The 15,935-nt window shown below is 44.6% G+C and overlaps 1 protein-coding gene across 1 annotated transcript; it reads left to right on the top strand.

The window, feature by feature from the left end:
- Positions 1-2,041: 2,041 nt before the first annotated feature.
- Positions 2,042-15,650, top strand: LOC110194129 (keratin, type II cytoskeletal 1b-like). Its single transcript, XM_078156977.1, has 9 exons — positions 2,042-2,560; positions 6,085-6,299; positions 8,034-8,094; positions 8,909-9,004; positions 10,467-10,631; positions 11,353-11,478; positions 12,725-12,945; positions 13,766-13,800; positions 13,977-15,650. The coding sequence occupies exons 1-9, from the start codon at positions 2,042-2,044 to the stop codon at positions 14,285-14,287; spliced, it is 1,749 nt and encodes a 582-aa protein (XP_078013103.1). The 3' UTR covers positions 14,288-15,650.
- The last annotated feature ends 285 nt before the right edge of the window (positions 15,651-15,935 follow it).

Raw genomic sequence — 15,935 nt, 5'->3', positions numbered from 1 at the left:
AGAAATTTGCTCTAAAATTCTCCTCCCCTAACTTTCTTTCCAATTTTGGCTACATTGGTTTTGTCTGAGCAAAACCTTTTTAATTTCATGTAATCAAAATTATCCATTTTACCTCCTGTCATCTTCTCTGCCTTTTGTTTGATCATAAACTCTTTCCTTATCTATAGATCTGACAGGTATTTTTTCCGTGCTCCCTTCATTTACTTAAGATATCATATTTTATGTCTAAATCATGTACCCATTTTGACTTTATCTTGGTGTATGGTGTGAGGTGTTGGTCTATGCCTAGTTTCTGCCATTCTGCTTAGAAAGCACATTTTAATTCAAGCCCCTAACTCCCACTCCAGTTTTACAGATGAGGAAACCAAGGTCCACAGGGGTGAACTAGATGGCCCCAAATTTACTGACTACCTTTCCAGGCTTCTTATACTTTATTCCCCTCCATGAATTCTGTAATCCAGTCATATTGGCATACTTGCTGTTCCTTGAACATAATACTTCAACTTCCATTGCTGCGTTTTTGCATTGGAAGGCTTTCCCTCCTCACTGGAATCTGCCTCATGGAATCATTGGCTTTCTTCAACACCCACATCAAATATCACCATCTGCAGGAAACCTTTCCTGGTCCCCCCAGCTGCTAGTGCCTTTCCCTGTACAGTTGCCTTCCATCTACTCTGTATGCTTTTTTTGGAATATTCTTGTTCGTATACACATTGTCTTTCTCATTAGAATGTAAGCTTCTAGGGAGTAGGCCCTGCTTTTGCCTTTATTTGTGTCCCTATGAGTTCACCATAGTGTCTGGCATACAGTAGGTATTTAATAAATGCTTGTAGATTGATTGATTGCTAATAGCCAGCTTTCTATGATCTACCCAAGTGGAAATGCAAAACAGTGAATAATCAAAAAGAGATTTCTCTTTGGTTCGGAAACAATCTATCCGATTTTCTACTAATTGATTGATCTTCCTAATTTGATTTGGTTCATATAGATGCTAGCATAAACTTGTATTTCCTTGAACTTACACTGGCTGATAATTGGGGTATGTAGAACCCAGTAGACATGTGTTAGAGTTTGGAATAAGCAGTAAGTGCATGTGGAGATCTGGCTACATGTCAAAGGGTTGTACAATGAATTTATAGGGATTTCTTCACCCAGTGTTCTCGACAGTGCATCATATATAATAGTTTCTTATTGAAACTCACTGTGAGTGGAAGTGAAGATTGGTGGCTAGGACTTAATGGGAATGAGAAGCTTAGAGACATCAAGAGCTTTCCTAAAGATCACAAGACAAGATCCATGTAAAGTTGGGTCTGGTTACAAAGTATATTCATATATATTAGATAATTTTATCCTTACAATAACCATGTGGGAATAGACATGGTGTTTTTATCCCCATTTTGGGGATGAGGTGACTGAGGGTCAAAGAAATTGTGGGAAAAAAATCTCAGGCTTTAGCAGTAATAACAATACATAGTACAGGAGTGGTGTGGGAAGGAGAGCAGAAGGGACCTACCAAAATATCTCTAGGATTCTTGTTCCAGAAGTTGCCCACCAGCCCCAGCCCTAGCCATCTCAATTAATGTTGGAGGATGGCCAGGCACCCCCACGACTTGCCCCAGATTTCAGGGCACATCTCCAAACAAACAACTCTCTTGGGGAGTTGCTTGGAAAACAATGACCTCACGTTTAGGGGGAAATGATAGAAGAGTTTTCAGCAACCAGATCCTGGGTAATCATTTCAATTGAATCTCTAAGCAGGTAGGGAGAGATAAAAGATAAATGAGCAAGTTAGGGAAGTTTGTCTGCAATGGGGTTTTTGCAACTCCTAGGTATTAGTTTTGAACCAGACTCATTGCTGGCAGGTAAACTAAATATTATTCTCCTCCCAAGGGTTGGAGAACGGACCCAGCCCAATTGCATATATAAGGGGCAGTGCCAGTTTTCTTGTCAAAGGAGTTGTGTCTCCTTCCTGCTCTGATCTCCTCCTCTCCTTCCTGACAGGGCCCCTTCTCCTTCTGTCTCTCTGGATGCTTGAGAAACAATGAGCCGGCAGTTCAGTTCTAGGTCTGCCTTTGGATTGGGGAGCAGGCATGTTTACAGTGCCAGATCCTTTGGTGGGAGAAGCCAGACCGGCGGGTCTGTGTGCCGCATAGATGGGAGGTGTGGAGGTGGTGCTGGTGGTGCTGGTGGCTTTGGGGGTTACAGTCGGCTTAGGGGCAGCTATACCAGTCAAAGCCTCTATAATCTGAGTGGGAGCAGCCTGGTGGGGGATGGGGCCAGTAGCTTTTGGCAGAGCAGAGGAGGCAGAGGTTTTGGAGGTGGAGGTTGTGGTGGTGGTGGTGGGCGTGGCTTTGGGAGCAGGAGTTTTGGGGGTGGTAGCTTTGGCCTTGGGGGTTTTGGTCCTTCCTGTCCCCCAGGGGGCATTCGCGAGGTGACCATTAATCAGAGCCTCCTTCAGCCTCTTGGGGTGGAGGTGGACCCTGAGTTTCAGAAAGTAAAAAGTCAAGAGCGTGAGCAGATCAAAGTTCTCAACAACAAATTTGCTTCTTTCATTGACAAGGTGAGTGACTTGCTCTTAAGTTTAGGGAGTGATAGAGGGAGACACCAATTCGTGGGACCTGCTTGGCTGACTGGGAATATCAACAGAACAGTGAACAAGGTCTCCTTGTTGTCTCCTCCATTAGATTGTAAGCTCCTCAAGGGCAGGGATTGTCTTTTGCCTTTCTTTGTATCCCTAGTGCAGGGTACTTAATGAATGCTTGTTGCCTGACTATCTAGCTCTAGTCTGGTAATGAATTATAGAATCCTAGATTCAGAGCCAGAAGGGACCTTTGAAGTCATGGAGTGCAGCCTGCTCATTTAATAGATTAGGAAAACTGAGTCCGGGAGAGGTTGAAGGGTTTGCTCAGTGTCACAGAGCTAGTAAGTGTCTGAGGTAGTATCTGAACCCAGGTCTTTCTGACTCCAAGTCTCATGCCTAATCCACTACACCAGATTTTGTGACCTGAGGGAAGCGATTCAGTGCTGTAAAGCCTCAGTTACTCCTCTAGAAGATGCTTTAGCTTTGCTCTTCCCCCCTCCCCTTGGGGAAGGAAAGGGCATAATCCATGGGGACATTAGGAGTCATCTCAACTCTCCCCCTCACTTTCCTCCTTTTCAAAATAGGAACCTTGGAATAGATCATCTCTGAGGTTTCTTTCATGTCTACAGCAAGTATTTTTTACCTGGGATCCATAAACTTATTTTTAAAAAAAATTTTCCTAACTGTACTTCAATATAATTGTTCCCCTTTGTAATCCAATATATTTTATTTCATGCATTTAAAAACATTATCCTGAGAAAGGGTCCAGAATGCAACCAAATTTGAGGACCCCTGCTCTAGAGATTATGATGGTCTGTTAGAAAAAAAAAGACCTGGCTTCCTACCCACATCCTCTTTCCTGCAAGTTTTGGAAGCTCTGATGGAGCAGGTGGTTGACTCACTAAGTGCCTCTGGCTGCATGTAAGAGTTACCATATAGTTTGTGAGTCTTCCTGTGTCTTCCCCTTCAGATCTCTGAAAGCCAACAATGTGGAACCACAGGGAAAGAAAAGAACCTCTCTTTTCTGCACCCTCCCTTTCTTCCTAAAACTACCAGGTTTTTTTTTTCTTTTTGGTGAGGCACTTGGGGTTAAGTGACTTGCCCAGAGTCACACAGCTAGTAAGTGTCAAGTGTCTGAGGTTGGATTTTGAACTCAGGTCCTTCTGACTCCAAGGCTGGAGCTCTATCCACTGTGCCACCTCACTGCCCCCCGGACTACCAGTTTTAATCCCATTTTGTACCTGGTTCTAGAAGAGAAATCATTAAGTGCTTTGGCAGCTTAGCAACCACTTCCCTTTTCCTCCTTTTCCACTCTCTGAACTGGGACTTAACATAGGGGTTGCTGCATCACTCTTGGAAGGATTCCCAGAATGTGAAGATGACTCTCTTTTCATCCTCCTGGCTACGGTATAATGAAGAAACAGAGGTCTAGAGAGGTGCAATCACTTCCCCGAGAAGTTCAGCCACTTTCTCCGAGTTCATACAGCATGACAGTGTAAAGACCAAACAGAACCAGCTCAGCCTATTAACTGTACTTGGAAATGCGGACATGTTTATCTGTATTTCAGCAGCAGGATCCCAAAGACGCAGGTTGGAAGAGAGGAGAGCAGACACTGGGAACAGGACAGAAGGGGTTGGGGGAGGACATAGGAGTGTATGGAAAGGAGAAGTCTGTTGGAAGTTGCCTTGGTTACTTTGTGTTTCTACTGTTTCTCCTCCTCCTCCTCTCTCTTTTCTTCCTCCTCCTCCTGCCCCATTTCTCCCCTTCCTCCTCCTCCTCCTCCTCTCCCTTTATCCCCTTCCTTCTCCTCCTCCTCCTCCCCTGCTCCTCCTCTTCCTCCCCATCTTCCTCCTCCCTCTTCCTCCTTTTCCTTCTCTTCTTCCTTTTCTCCCTCCTCCTCCTCCTCCTTATTCTTCTACTCCTTTTCCTCCCCCTGTTCCTCCTCCTCCTCCTCTTCCTCCTCCTCCTCCTCCTCTTCCTCCTCCTCTTCCTCTTCTTCCTTCTTTTCCTCTTCTTCCTCCTCCTTCTTCTCTTCCTGTTCCTTCTCCTCTTTCTTCTCTTCCTCCTCCCCTTTATCAAATTTTCTCCTTTCATAGGTGATTAAGCTATAGACAGAGACACAGTCCAGGTTAACCTTGCTTTGTGGATATGCTTTGTAATCCATGCCCCAACTATTTGATGTTGGCCAAAACAATTTTTTCAAAAATCCCTCTTACTTCTTACCATTCCACAAACATTTATTGAGCAAAATCTTGTGCTAAGTAGTAGGGGGATGAACCAAAGTTCTTGAGGGCAGAGTTTACATCTGTTTTTCTTTATGTCCCTCTCTGGCCTCATCCCTTACCCCACACTTCACATAGCGTTGTAGAAGCCCAGCAGCTTTTCTGCTGATTAGATCTAATCTCTCCACTCACTCATAAGAAGGTTGGACTTGGACCTCTGTTAAATGGATCTCTATTAGAATCTCTGCCGTTTACAAGTTGTGTGATGTTTGGCAAGTTATTTCACTCTTCTTGGCCTCCTTCTGTGAAAACTCGGGGGATTAGACCAGGTGATGCTGAAGTTCCCTTATCAGCTTTGATGTTCTTCCTGTGAGTAACTGCAGGATAAAAATAGGTTGTGGAGAGCTGGCATGTCTCACAGAGTGTCTTTGTGAACAGTCTCCCATAAAAACAAGTCATACTGACACCACCCTTGGAAGCCTCTTGCTTAATCCCTTTTCCCAGTGAAATAAACAAGAAAGGAAATCATGCGAGATTTTCTTCTTTGGGAATTTTTTTTCTGTCTCCAAGCCATAATCAATAAAGATCTAGCTCCTCAGACATAAGGGGCTTGAGATATAGAGGCTTCCGGATGCACCCTGAGCCTAGGAGTGTTGCAGAGTCTTGCTTGAGATGAGTGTCCCATTGCTACATTCGATAACAAAGGTTTTACCTAGTCCTACTCCTTCAGGAGGAGGTGGCCTGGTGCCGGCAGGGATGATTATGGGGATTGGGAAGAGCCTAAGAAACTGTGGAGAGGTGGGCACATTCTGGCCCTTGCTCAGACAGGAGAGTGGTCATTTGCAGCTCTGCCTGACTAAAGGTGAGTTAGCAAGGGCTGGGGATAGCCCAAAATACAAAGCTGAGAGCAAAGAGGAGGGCTTAGTGGGTAGCCAGTGAGAATGGATAATATGGTCAGTTCCTACACTCAGGAACAAGAATAATGCCTCACATTTCTTTGTTTACCAAATACTTTCCTTACAAAAACCCTGTCAAGTAAAGCAAATATTGTACTCTTTTTTTTTTTTTTACAGGAGAGGAAACCAATAAATGAGTGAATAAATTTAATTTATTAAATGTTTACTATGGGTCAAGTAATGTGCTAAGCATGAGGGATACAGATAGAAAAGTGAGACAGTCTCTGACCTCAAGAAGCTTCGGGAAAGCATTTCAGGGGTTCAGCTGTAGGACTGATGACAAAGTCCAGGGAACCAGGCTCCAATAGCTCTTTTGGCATCCAGGTACGGTTCTTGGAGCAGCAGAACCAGGTACTGCAGACAAAATGGGACCTGCTGCAGCAGGTGAATACCACCACCCGGAGGAACAACCTGGAGCCCATCTTGGAGTCCTACATTGCTGAGCTGAGGAGGCAGGTGGATAGCCTGAATGGCGAGCGGATGCTCCAAGACTCAGAGATAAGAAACATGCAAGACTTAGTAGAGGACTTCAAGGCCAAGTGAGCGTGGGAGCCCAGAGTGGGGAGAGGTGGAGGATGGGATATATTAGGAAAACTTGCCATAGTGAGGAGGGAAATTTGGCTCAGGGGAAGTCCTAGTTATGTGACCTTCTGCAGGTCATCTCTCCTTCCTGGGGTTTAATTTTCATCTATAGAATGAGCCTAACCCTTCCTGTCTTACCTGTCTCCAGGACAGTTGTGTACATAATGTACATGAAAAAGAGCTTCATAACCCAAAGTACTATATACATGTTACTATATCTCCATTAAAGTACTAGCTCTGGAACCCTATCATGTCATGGAGGTTGCCCCACATGATCAATGCAAGTAGATTGCAAACTCTGTCAGCTGCTACCAAGTTAGAATGACTCTGTGTGTCTTATTAGAAGCCCAATTAGAGAGGCCCTTTACCAGGTTGACTGCAACAAGATGAATTTTTGTTTGTTTGTTTTTTCATTTTTGGTGAGGCTGCTGGGGTTAAATGACTTGCCTAGCTCGCACACAGCTAGTAAGTGTCAAGTGTCTGAGGTTGGATTTGAACTCAGGTCCTCCTGACTCCAAGGCCAGAGCTCTATCCACTGCGCCACCTAGCTGCCCTAACAAGATGAATTTTTCAGGCAGGACAACACAGAGACCATTTATTTGGGGGTTGAAGGGTTGTTGATGTGCATTGGTGGAGAGAGTTCCTTCACTGGATTTGGGAGGCAGAAAGACCTGAATTCAAATCCTGACTCAGCTTCTTAATAGCTGTGCAACCATGGGGCAAGTCACTTAACCTCTCTCGGCCTCAGTTTCCTCATCTGTAAAATTAGAATAATAACAGCACCTACCTCTTAGGGTTTGTTGTGAAGATCAAATGAGATAATGTATGTAAAGAGCTTCATTAATTTTAGAGCACTATATAAATGTTAGCTATCATTATTAGCCTTTTAGGAGCTATGGTAATGATGGTACAGTAATGCCTATAAATGACATAATTATCCAGTGTTAATCTCAGACTAGCTTTCCTCCATAACCTGCCCCATTTATGAACTACCTTCTGTGGTGTGTGCTTAGGGAACTCATCATAACAAATGTCCTGGAATCAGATATGCATCTATGAATATGTCATAGTAGTAATAAGATTATATTGGAATGTTTTATAATTACCCAATTATATATTAATAATAGTAACTCAACACTTTCCAAAACTATAATTGATATTTTTTTTTAGATTAATAGCATGACAGTGGAAAGAATGTTAGACTGAAATGAAGGGATGGAAAAAAGAACATTTAATAAGTGCCTATTATATACCATACACTGTGCTCTGGGCACTGGGGATACAGGTATAAAAGTGACATAATCCCTGCCCTCAAGGACCTTACATTCTAATAGAGGGAGATCACACATATTGAGGAGTGGTGACTGGGGATGGGAGGTTTGGTATGGAGAGTCACAGGGTTGGTGAGTGGAGCCCTAATTTCTACTTTCAACTGTAGTATTGACTTGAATACAGTTTTCAGAATAAGATTGACTTGCCCAGGGTCACATAGTTAGTCAGTGTATGAGGCTGGATTTGAGCTCTGATCTTCCTGACCTTGAGTTTACCCTGGCATGCCACCTAGCAGCCTCAGTCTGGGGAAGATGTTCAATCCCATAAGCAAGTGTGCATCTGACTGTTTATACTTGAAAGGACCCCTCAAGGATCCAGGGTTGGCCATTTGCATTTTTCTTGCACCTCTCTCTCTGCAGGTATGAGGAAGAAATCAATAAAAGGACCAATGCTGAGAATGACTTTGTCATGCTGAAGAAGGTGGGTGGCTAGAGAGGGCTAAGATGCCACATGGGCACAGAATGGAGGGTGGAAGCAAGAGTGAGAGTTGCGGACGTGAGTAGCAAAGTTATAGGATTTTGAGCTGAAAGGACTTTTGACGTTTTCTGGTACGAACCCCTCCCCACTCCCAATACATGAGAAAATTGAGGCCCAGAGAGCTCTAGTGATTTTCTTAAGGCCACAGGTAGTTTAGAGCCCAGCTCTTCTGACTCTGAATTGAGCACTCCTTCCCCACATTCCAAGTAACTGAAGGGAATTCTGGGATACCCTTAGATTTCGATTCCTGTGGTCCTTGGTGATGCCAGATGCTTGGAGGCAGGGGAATGCACGTTGGCCTCTGAAGTGCTTATTGACAATCAAATTATGTCAGCTAGAAAAGTTGAATCTTGGTTCACTCTGAAAGCAGGATATATGAAAGAGAGACTGCTTTAAATCTCTTAATTCTGATCTTACATTAAAATCACTAATGATCTTTTTGATTATTCATGATCCAAGGAGGGTGGAGACTGCCCAGCTAGTGGGAGATTTAGGCTGAACTTAGCACCGCAGTTGGGCCAAGCAAGTGCTTTGCCTTTCTCTGCCCCATGGCCAGACCTTGGGTCAGAGCTATTTGCAAGTAGTCACACTGACAGATGGAGACTCCATTCCTTTCTTGAGGTTCTTGTCTCTGCCCTCTGGTAAAAGTTCAGCAGGTGGGAAGGTAGGAAGACACGGGCCTGAATAATCCACAGTTTATCCATCAATATTTGAGAAGTGGCTGTGAGGTCAAAATATCTCTACTTCTTTTGTTCAGGATGTAGATGCTGCCTATATGAACAGAGTTGACCTGCAGTCTAGGGTGGACACACTGCTTAAGGACACTGACTTCTTGAAGTTCCTGCATGAAGCGGTAAGGTGTCTATCCATAGGAAGCTAGCTTTTTCTCCTACCTAAAATTCTGAATGTAGGGGCAGCTAGGTGGCGCAGTGGATAGAGCACCGGCCCTGGAGTCAGGAGTACCTGAGGTCAAATCTGGCCTCAGACATATAACACTTACTAGCTGTGTGACCCTGGGCAAGTCACTTAACCCCATTGCCTAGCCCCCCCCATAAATAAAATTCTGAATGTGGCATGATTCTTAGGGGGAAAGGAGTCTCAATCCTCAGGTCCTCATCTACTCTTTGGGGGTGTCACTAGAATTGTTCTATAACAGGAAAAACTTTCTGGGTGTTAAGATGGATATTGGGATTGGGATGATATTTTTGCTTTTCTCTACAAGTCTTTAAGGACCTAAACAAAACTTTAAATCTTGGATAGATTAGGAGTGGTCCTGTCTGCTAGTCACTGTTTTATTTCAACTTAAATTCAACAAACAAGTATGTGCATGTATATGTATATGTGTGTATATATATATATATATATATATATATATATAGTTTAAATATCACGTACGTTTGTCAGTGATCTCTCTCTTCTCCCATCAGAGAATTACCACTTATAGCCAAGAATAAAATCAAGAAACATTTATTAAACACCTACTAGTATAAATACGGAGATGAGGCATCTATACAAAGAGAGATAGGATGGTGCTCTCTTATCAAAGAGTTCATATTCTATTAGGGGAGAAAATATGCACACATATAACTATGATGCATGGGAGAGTGGGGTCCAGACAAAGGGCTCTGAGAAACTGGAAGAGGGAGAGATCCCTCTTCCCTCTGGGGAAGAGTTCAGGGAAAACTTCATGGAGGAGGTGATCCCTGTGTTGAGCCTTGAAGAAAAGGATGGATTTGAACAGATTAAAGATGGGGAATGGTGTGACCAAAAGTATAGAAACATAAGACGACTAAATGAGAACAGGAGATGGAGAATAGTCCAGTTTGTCTAGAACACAGAATATGGCAAAGGGAGATATCATAAGGCTGGAAAAGTATGTTGGAAACACATTGTACAGGGCCCTGTGTGCCAACATTAAGAATTTATATTTTATTTGGTAGGCAATGGGGAGACACCTCCCAACTTTTAAATGTCCCTGTATGCAGATCTTTGCCTCTGTTGTTGAGGTAGGGGGTATCCAGAGACAGGAGGCTATAGATTCCTGCCCTCTGGGAGCTCCCAGTCTGCTTGGGAAGGTGGGAAAAACACTTAGGTTATAGACAGAGAAAATAGAACCACAGGTAGTAGGAAAATGAAACTCTATGGAAGATTTTCTGTACTTGTTGGAATGGGGTGAGAGGGTGACCCTGCTGGCAGGACTGGGGAGTCTGGGATCTAGCTTTGGGAAGCTTCCTGGAGAAGTATAAAGAGTGTCTTTGGAGGAAAGTGGGAAGCAAAAATGGAGCACCAAGTGATCAGATCTCTGTCTCTCGTAGGAGTTGTCTCAGATGCAGACTACCACCAGCGACACCAACGTCATCCTCTCCATGGATAACAACCGTAGTCTGGATTTAGATAGCATTATCCAGGAAGTCCAAGAACAATATGAACTAATTTTCCAGAAGAGCAAGGCTGAGACTGAGGCTATGTACCAGGACAAGGTGAGTGGTCCCACAACCTGAGTCTGTACCTTGGTTCAAGGGTCAAAGTGGAGTCGGCTCTCTCAAACGCCCCATATGGATATGCTTAAGGTGGGGTCAATTGAACTAAAGAGAAGTTAAATAGGTTAATGTAATAGAAAGTCAAATTCAGAGTCCTCTACCTTCAGACCCCTGCTATACATGTTGGAGGAGAGGCAGAGGGAAGAAGAAATCTATATGCTGTTCTTGGGAAACTACTATGCTAAAGGGGAAGATGGACATATGTCTAGGACAGAGACAGAGTCACAGAGATGCAGAAAAAGAAGAAAATGCAAATTAAGTGCATTGAGGTCCATAAATGCTGAGGGTAGGGGAGTAGTGGCTTGACCACAGTCATTTAAGTTAGTCAGGGAAGGTTTCTCGGAGGAACGAGTAATAAGCATGGGTCACACTGGGGAAGGCTCACATAAGATGGTCACATTGGAGGAATGGCTGGTGTAAAGACCCAGAGGTGGGAGAGGTTAGGTGAGTGTGGGGGAGAGGCAAGTTTGCCGAATTGGAGCAGAGTCTGAGCCCAGAACTCATGGGATGTGAGTACTCAGATGGGCTATGGAAGGCAGGGGACAACTCTAGGTTGAACGCAACCTTGACTATGGCGCTCGGGTGGTTGTACCTCATGAAGATTAGCTTTGATTCCACAAGGTGAGCCATCATTGAGTGTGATGTGGTGTCTGGCCTGCAGTACCAGGAGCTCCAAATTACAGCTGGCAGACATGATGATGACCTGAAGAACACTAAGATGGAGATTTCAGAGCTCAATCGGATAATCCAAAGGCTACAGTCAGAGATTGGAAATGTGAAGAAACAGGTAGGAAGAGCCTCCAGCGTTAGTTTACAAAATGGCCCATTATTGCCTCCCTTCCTCCAAATAGATTTCAGTGAAACATTCCTATTTTCCCATTATCCTTTTCCTAGAGTGTCTACCCCAGCACAATGGGCCTGGCCCCAAAACAAGAGTTGAGATGAATTGAGTCTTGCTCTCCAGGATAGGATTTGATGACTGTCTTCCTTCCAACAGTCTATTTCAGATTGATGGGTAGTATTTTTTTTGATTTTTTTTTTTTGCTGCAATTGGGGTTAAGCGACTTGCCTAGAATCACACAGCTAATGTGTGTTATGTGACTGAGGTAGGATTTGAACTCAGGTCCCCCTGACTCTAAGGCTGGTGCTCTATCTACTGCGCCACCTAGCTGCCCCTCGTGGGTAGTATGTTTTTTTAGGGATGAGGGTGATACCAGCAAAGGAAGTAGCTACAGCGATATTGTAAAGCAGGAGGGAGATTACTTAAACACACAAAGGCATTACATGAAGGAATTAATACTTAGTTTTTCCCATGAAGGAGATGGGATACAGAGGATCCCAAACAGTGAACAAAATATACCTATTTCTATTGGATTTGGGGTTGTGGTTTTGCCTTCAAGTATAAACATGGGAGTTTAAATGACATGGGAGTTCACACCTCTTTAGATAAGAGACAAAGCCATCTTGTGGGGATATTGGCTGGGCTGGGAAGGGTTAGAAAGTCAGTAGAGAGCTTTATATCTTTTGGTGTCACCTACTTCTCTTTATTCATTCTTTCCTCCCACTGACTTTGCCTTCTGAGATAGGGAAGGACAGTTTCATCTCTTAGGAGCATATAAAAGCAGAGCCGCCCCCTTCTCCCTGAAAACTATACATTCTACACATATGGAAGGAGGAAGACAATAAAGCATTTGGGCATCAAAAGCATCCCCTTCATCTGTTGAGCTGCAGGAGAGGGGAGTAGGTGCAAAAATATAATGACTAGCTAGGAGAAGAGAACCTGCATAAACTATCCTTGCCCTCAGATTTACTGAATCCAAATCCAGTCTCTAAGTCTTTTCTCCAGCTCTTCTCCAGACACTGCGCAATCTTGGGCAAGTCAGTTCATGTCTCTGGGCCTCAGTTTCCTGCTCTGTAAAATAAGTGCATTGAATTGGGGACCTCCAAAGTCCCCTTAGCACTAAGAATCTAGGATCTGTGAATGATGCAAGGGGCTACTTCATTGACTCCTTCCTGGTTTTTCTCTGGCACAGATTGGCCAAGTGCAATCACTCATTTCGGATGCCGAGGAGAGAGGGGATCAAGCCCTCCAAGATGCCCAGCAGAAGCTGCAAGACATGGAAGAGGCTCTCCATCAGAGCAAGGAAGAGATGGCCCGCCTTCTGCGCGATTACCAGGAGCTGCTGAGCACCAAGCTGTCCTTGGATGTTGAAATTGCCACCTATAGGAAACTGCTGGAGGGAGAGGAGATCAGGTGGGCATGGGGACAGCCAGAGACTTGTCTCAGTGAGCTCAGTGTGCTCTTGAGAGGTCATTTTCTCCATTCCCCTGCCTCCACGCTTTCCTAGCCACCTGAGGCTGTTTCTAGTGTCTTATGATCCCTGAAGGATGGCAGTGCCACCATCTCTCAAAAAAATCTCTGATAAGAAATTGTTCCTTGGGTCTAAGCTCAGCTCTTCCTGCTTTAGGATGAATACATTCTTCTCTTAGTCTCCAGGGATAATGAAAAACAGAAGCCTGAACCTAAGTTTTCCTGGATGGGGATGGGGTATAGGGTTGTACACTGAACAATTAGTTTAACTTAGGCTATGTCTTACAGAGGAAAGAACACTGGACAGGGTAAGGAGACCCAAGCTCCATCCTGTCTTCTACCACTATCTTCCAACAAGCTATTGCCTCTCTCTGAGCCTCACTTTTCCCATTTATAAAATTAGGGGTTTGGACTAACTGGTGACTAAGTTCCCTTACTTTCCATGATTCCATCCCAACCCTGATTTCTTGGTGTCCTGGCCTTATTTCTTTCTTGAGAAGCTGTGTCATGGGGCCGGGAAAACCTGGGCTTTGATGCTGCTTCAGGTATTACTAGCTGTGTGACCCTGGGCAAGCTGCTTAATCATTCCGAGCCTCAGTTTACCCTTTTGTAAAACAGGGATAATCTTGACACCTAACAGGGTGTCATGGGGATCGAATGATACGTCAGGTACTTTATAAAACTTAAGGCACCATGTATTTGTGATCTACATCTACTTCAGGTTTTGTGGGACCGGTTGACATGGCTCTATTTTGTTTTTCAGGATGTCAGGAGAATTTCAGAACCCTGTTAGCATCTGTAAGTAGCAGTGCATGTGTATATGTGGAGGTGGGGAGGACTTAAGGATTATATGGAGGTGCAGGACCTCCCTGAAGGATGCTACTGGTAGACCAATCAGTATGGGAGGAGGGACACCAGCACACATAGTGGAGTCTCTGTAGACCAAGCCCTTTGGTCTGGACTTTTCCTTGCAGCTGTACAGAGCAGCAAAGTCACCATTGGAGGCAGCAGCAGCGGTGGCGGAGGCGGCGTGAGCTATGGCGGAGGCGGCGGCAGCTATGGGAGCAGCTCTGGCCGAGGATCTGGAAGCTTCAGTGGCAGAGAGAGCTATGGGGGCAGTAGGGGTGGTGGCAGTTCCAGAGGGGGTGGTGGAGGAGTTTATGGGGGGAGCAGCAGTGGCGGGTATGGAGAGAGCAGCAGAAGCAGGAAAAGTGGGCTCAGCTCTTCCAGGGTGCAAATCATCCGAACCTCTACCAACTCCTCCAGCAGACATGTCATCGAGTAGTGTGACAAATGCCTTAGCCACCCAGGATTTCCGCTATTATGGCTGCCAGTTTCTGATCTCACCTGCCCCTCAAGCCTTTCCCTAGCCCCTTTCCTAGCCTCTTCCTGATTAGACTCAACAATTTTGTAAATACATTGGAGCCTTGGTTACGTGTCAATGTGTGTGGGGTGCCATAGGTGTGCAGAATTGAGCTGCTGGATGAAGGTGGGCTTGAGTGGAGGAGAGAAGTTAGAGGAGCAATATATGGTTGATCCCAAGGAACAGATAATCCAAAATTCATTTATAGCTGTCTCAGTCATCCAGACAGAAAGACAGACACATATACAAATCTTCAGACATACATGGGTCATGCTAGACCTCACTATTCTTTCATTTGGATCTGTCTATTGAGTTCTAGAGTCTAGTTTTGTAATGGAGAAAAGGAAGTTTCATGGACTCCCCAATGCAGGTAATTGAGAGGTGATTGTAACTGTACCAAGTGTCTCAGCTCCAGAGATTGGGACTCTTAGTGGCCCTTTTTCCTCCTTGGCCCATAGCTTGTACGACAACCTGACAACAACAATAAGCACAGACATGAACATTTCTTTCTGGAGAGTTATTTGCAAGGCAGACACTGCCTGGGAAGAGAGGATCTGTCATTTCCAGAGGGACTGCTATATACAGTGTTTGAACTGTAATTAACTCCTCAATCCTTCTGGGGACAGTAGAATCTCCTGCCCATACTAAAGGTTGAAAATGATCTAAGTGGCCATCCTAATCCTGAGGATTATCTTGGAGTAGGCAATAATATTCCCATGGGGGAGGGTCCCAGAGGTAATTGGTAATGGACCTTTCTTCCATAAGGAAGAATTTCTGTTGGGAATACGAGGGGCAGATGTGGAAGGAAAGAGAACAACAGATATGGGCCACTGGGTCCTGTTTCTGCCTTGCTCTCTAGTCATGTTCCCACAGGCATCCGCAGTATCCAGATGTCCTGCTAGAAGTTCTGTCAGCGTGGCTGGTATTTTGAAATTGTGCTTAGCCTTCTAGTTGTCTTTCCTTTGCCTTTCCTGCCTGCCCTTGAGCTCTCCAGATAAGAGATATTTGTGCCTACAGGGAGAATCTGATGAGATTCTTGAAGCAGTCTTAAGGGATTATGGGGGATTGAGGGCATGGACATATTGGCTTTGAAACAAGGAATATGTTTGGTTCCCAAGACATGGACTTACCTTCATTTCCTTCCTTATTGTGATGTAATACCACTTCCTTCTTTCTGCACCCCACTCCCAGCTTTGAACTCCCTTCATTGCTGCTGATGGGGACAACATGGCATTTAGGTACATTCACCCCCTTGGGGAAAGAATGGCCAGCAGTGTATTGCCATTGGCTCCATTTCATTGTTGAGACTTGGTCTTCAAAGGGCTGACATTTTGGGTGCTTTTCCAATAAACTGTTCTGTGTATCAGTCTGTTTGGCTATGCTTTTCATCCCTGAGTACCCCTTTTTGGTCTGAAACACTCTCAGGTATGGTCTCACCTATTGTTGAAGAGACAATAGCACTTAAGAAATACTTTCACTTGGTGTGCATAGCCTTGCTGCTCTGGCTATTATAATCCAAAGGTGGGGGGGAGACAATTATTCCTCACTTTTGGGGAACTCATAGCCTAAT

This window comes from Phascolarctos cinereus, unplaced genomic scaffold (assembly GCF_003287225.1).
Source record: "Phascolarctos cinereus isolate Bilbo 61053 unplaced genomic scaffold, phaCin_HiC Scaffold_1;HRSCAF=81, whole genome shotgun sequence".
Taxonomy (NCBI): Eukaryota; Metazoa; Chordata; class Mammalia; order Diprotodontia; family Phascolarctidae; genus Phascolarctos; species Phascolarctos cinereus.
The sequence above is the reverse complement of the archived record's forward strand: the minus strand, read 5'-3'. Positions and strand labels throughout refer to the sequence as shown.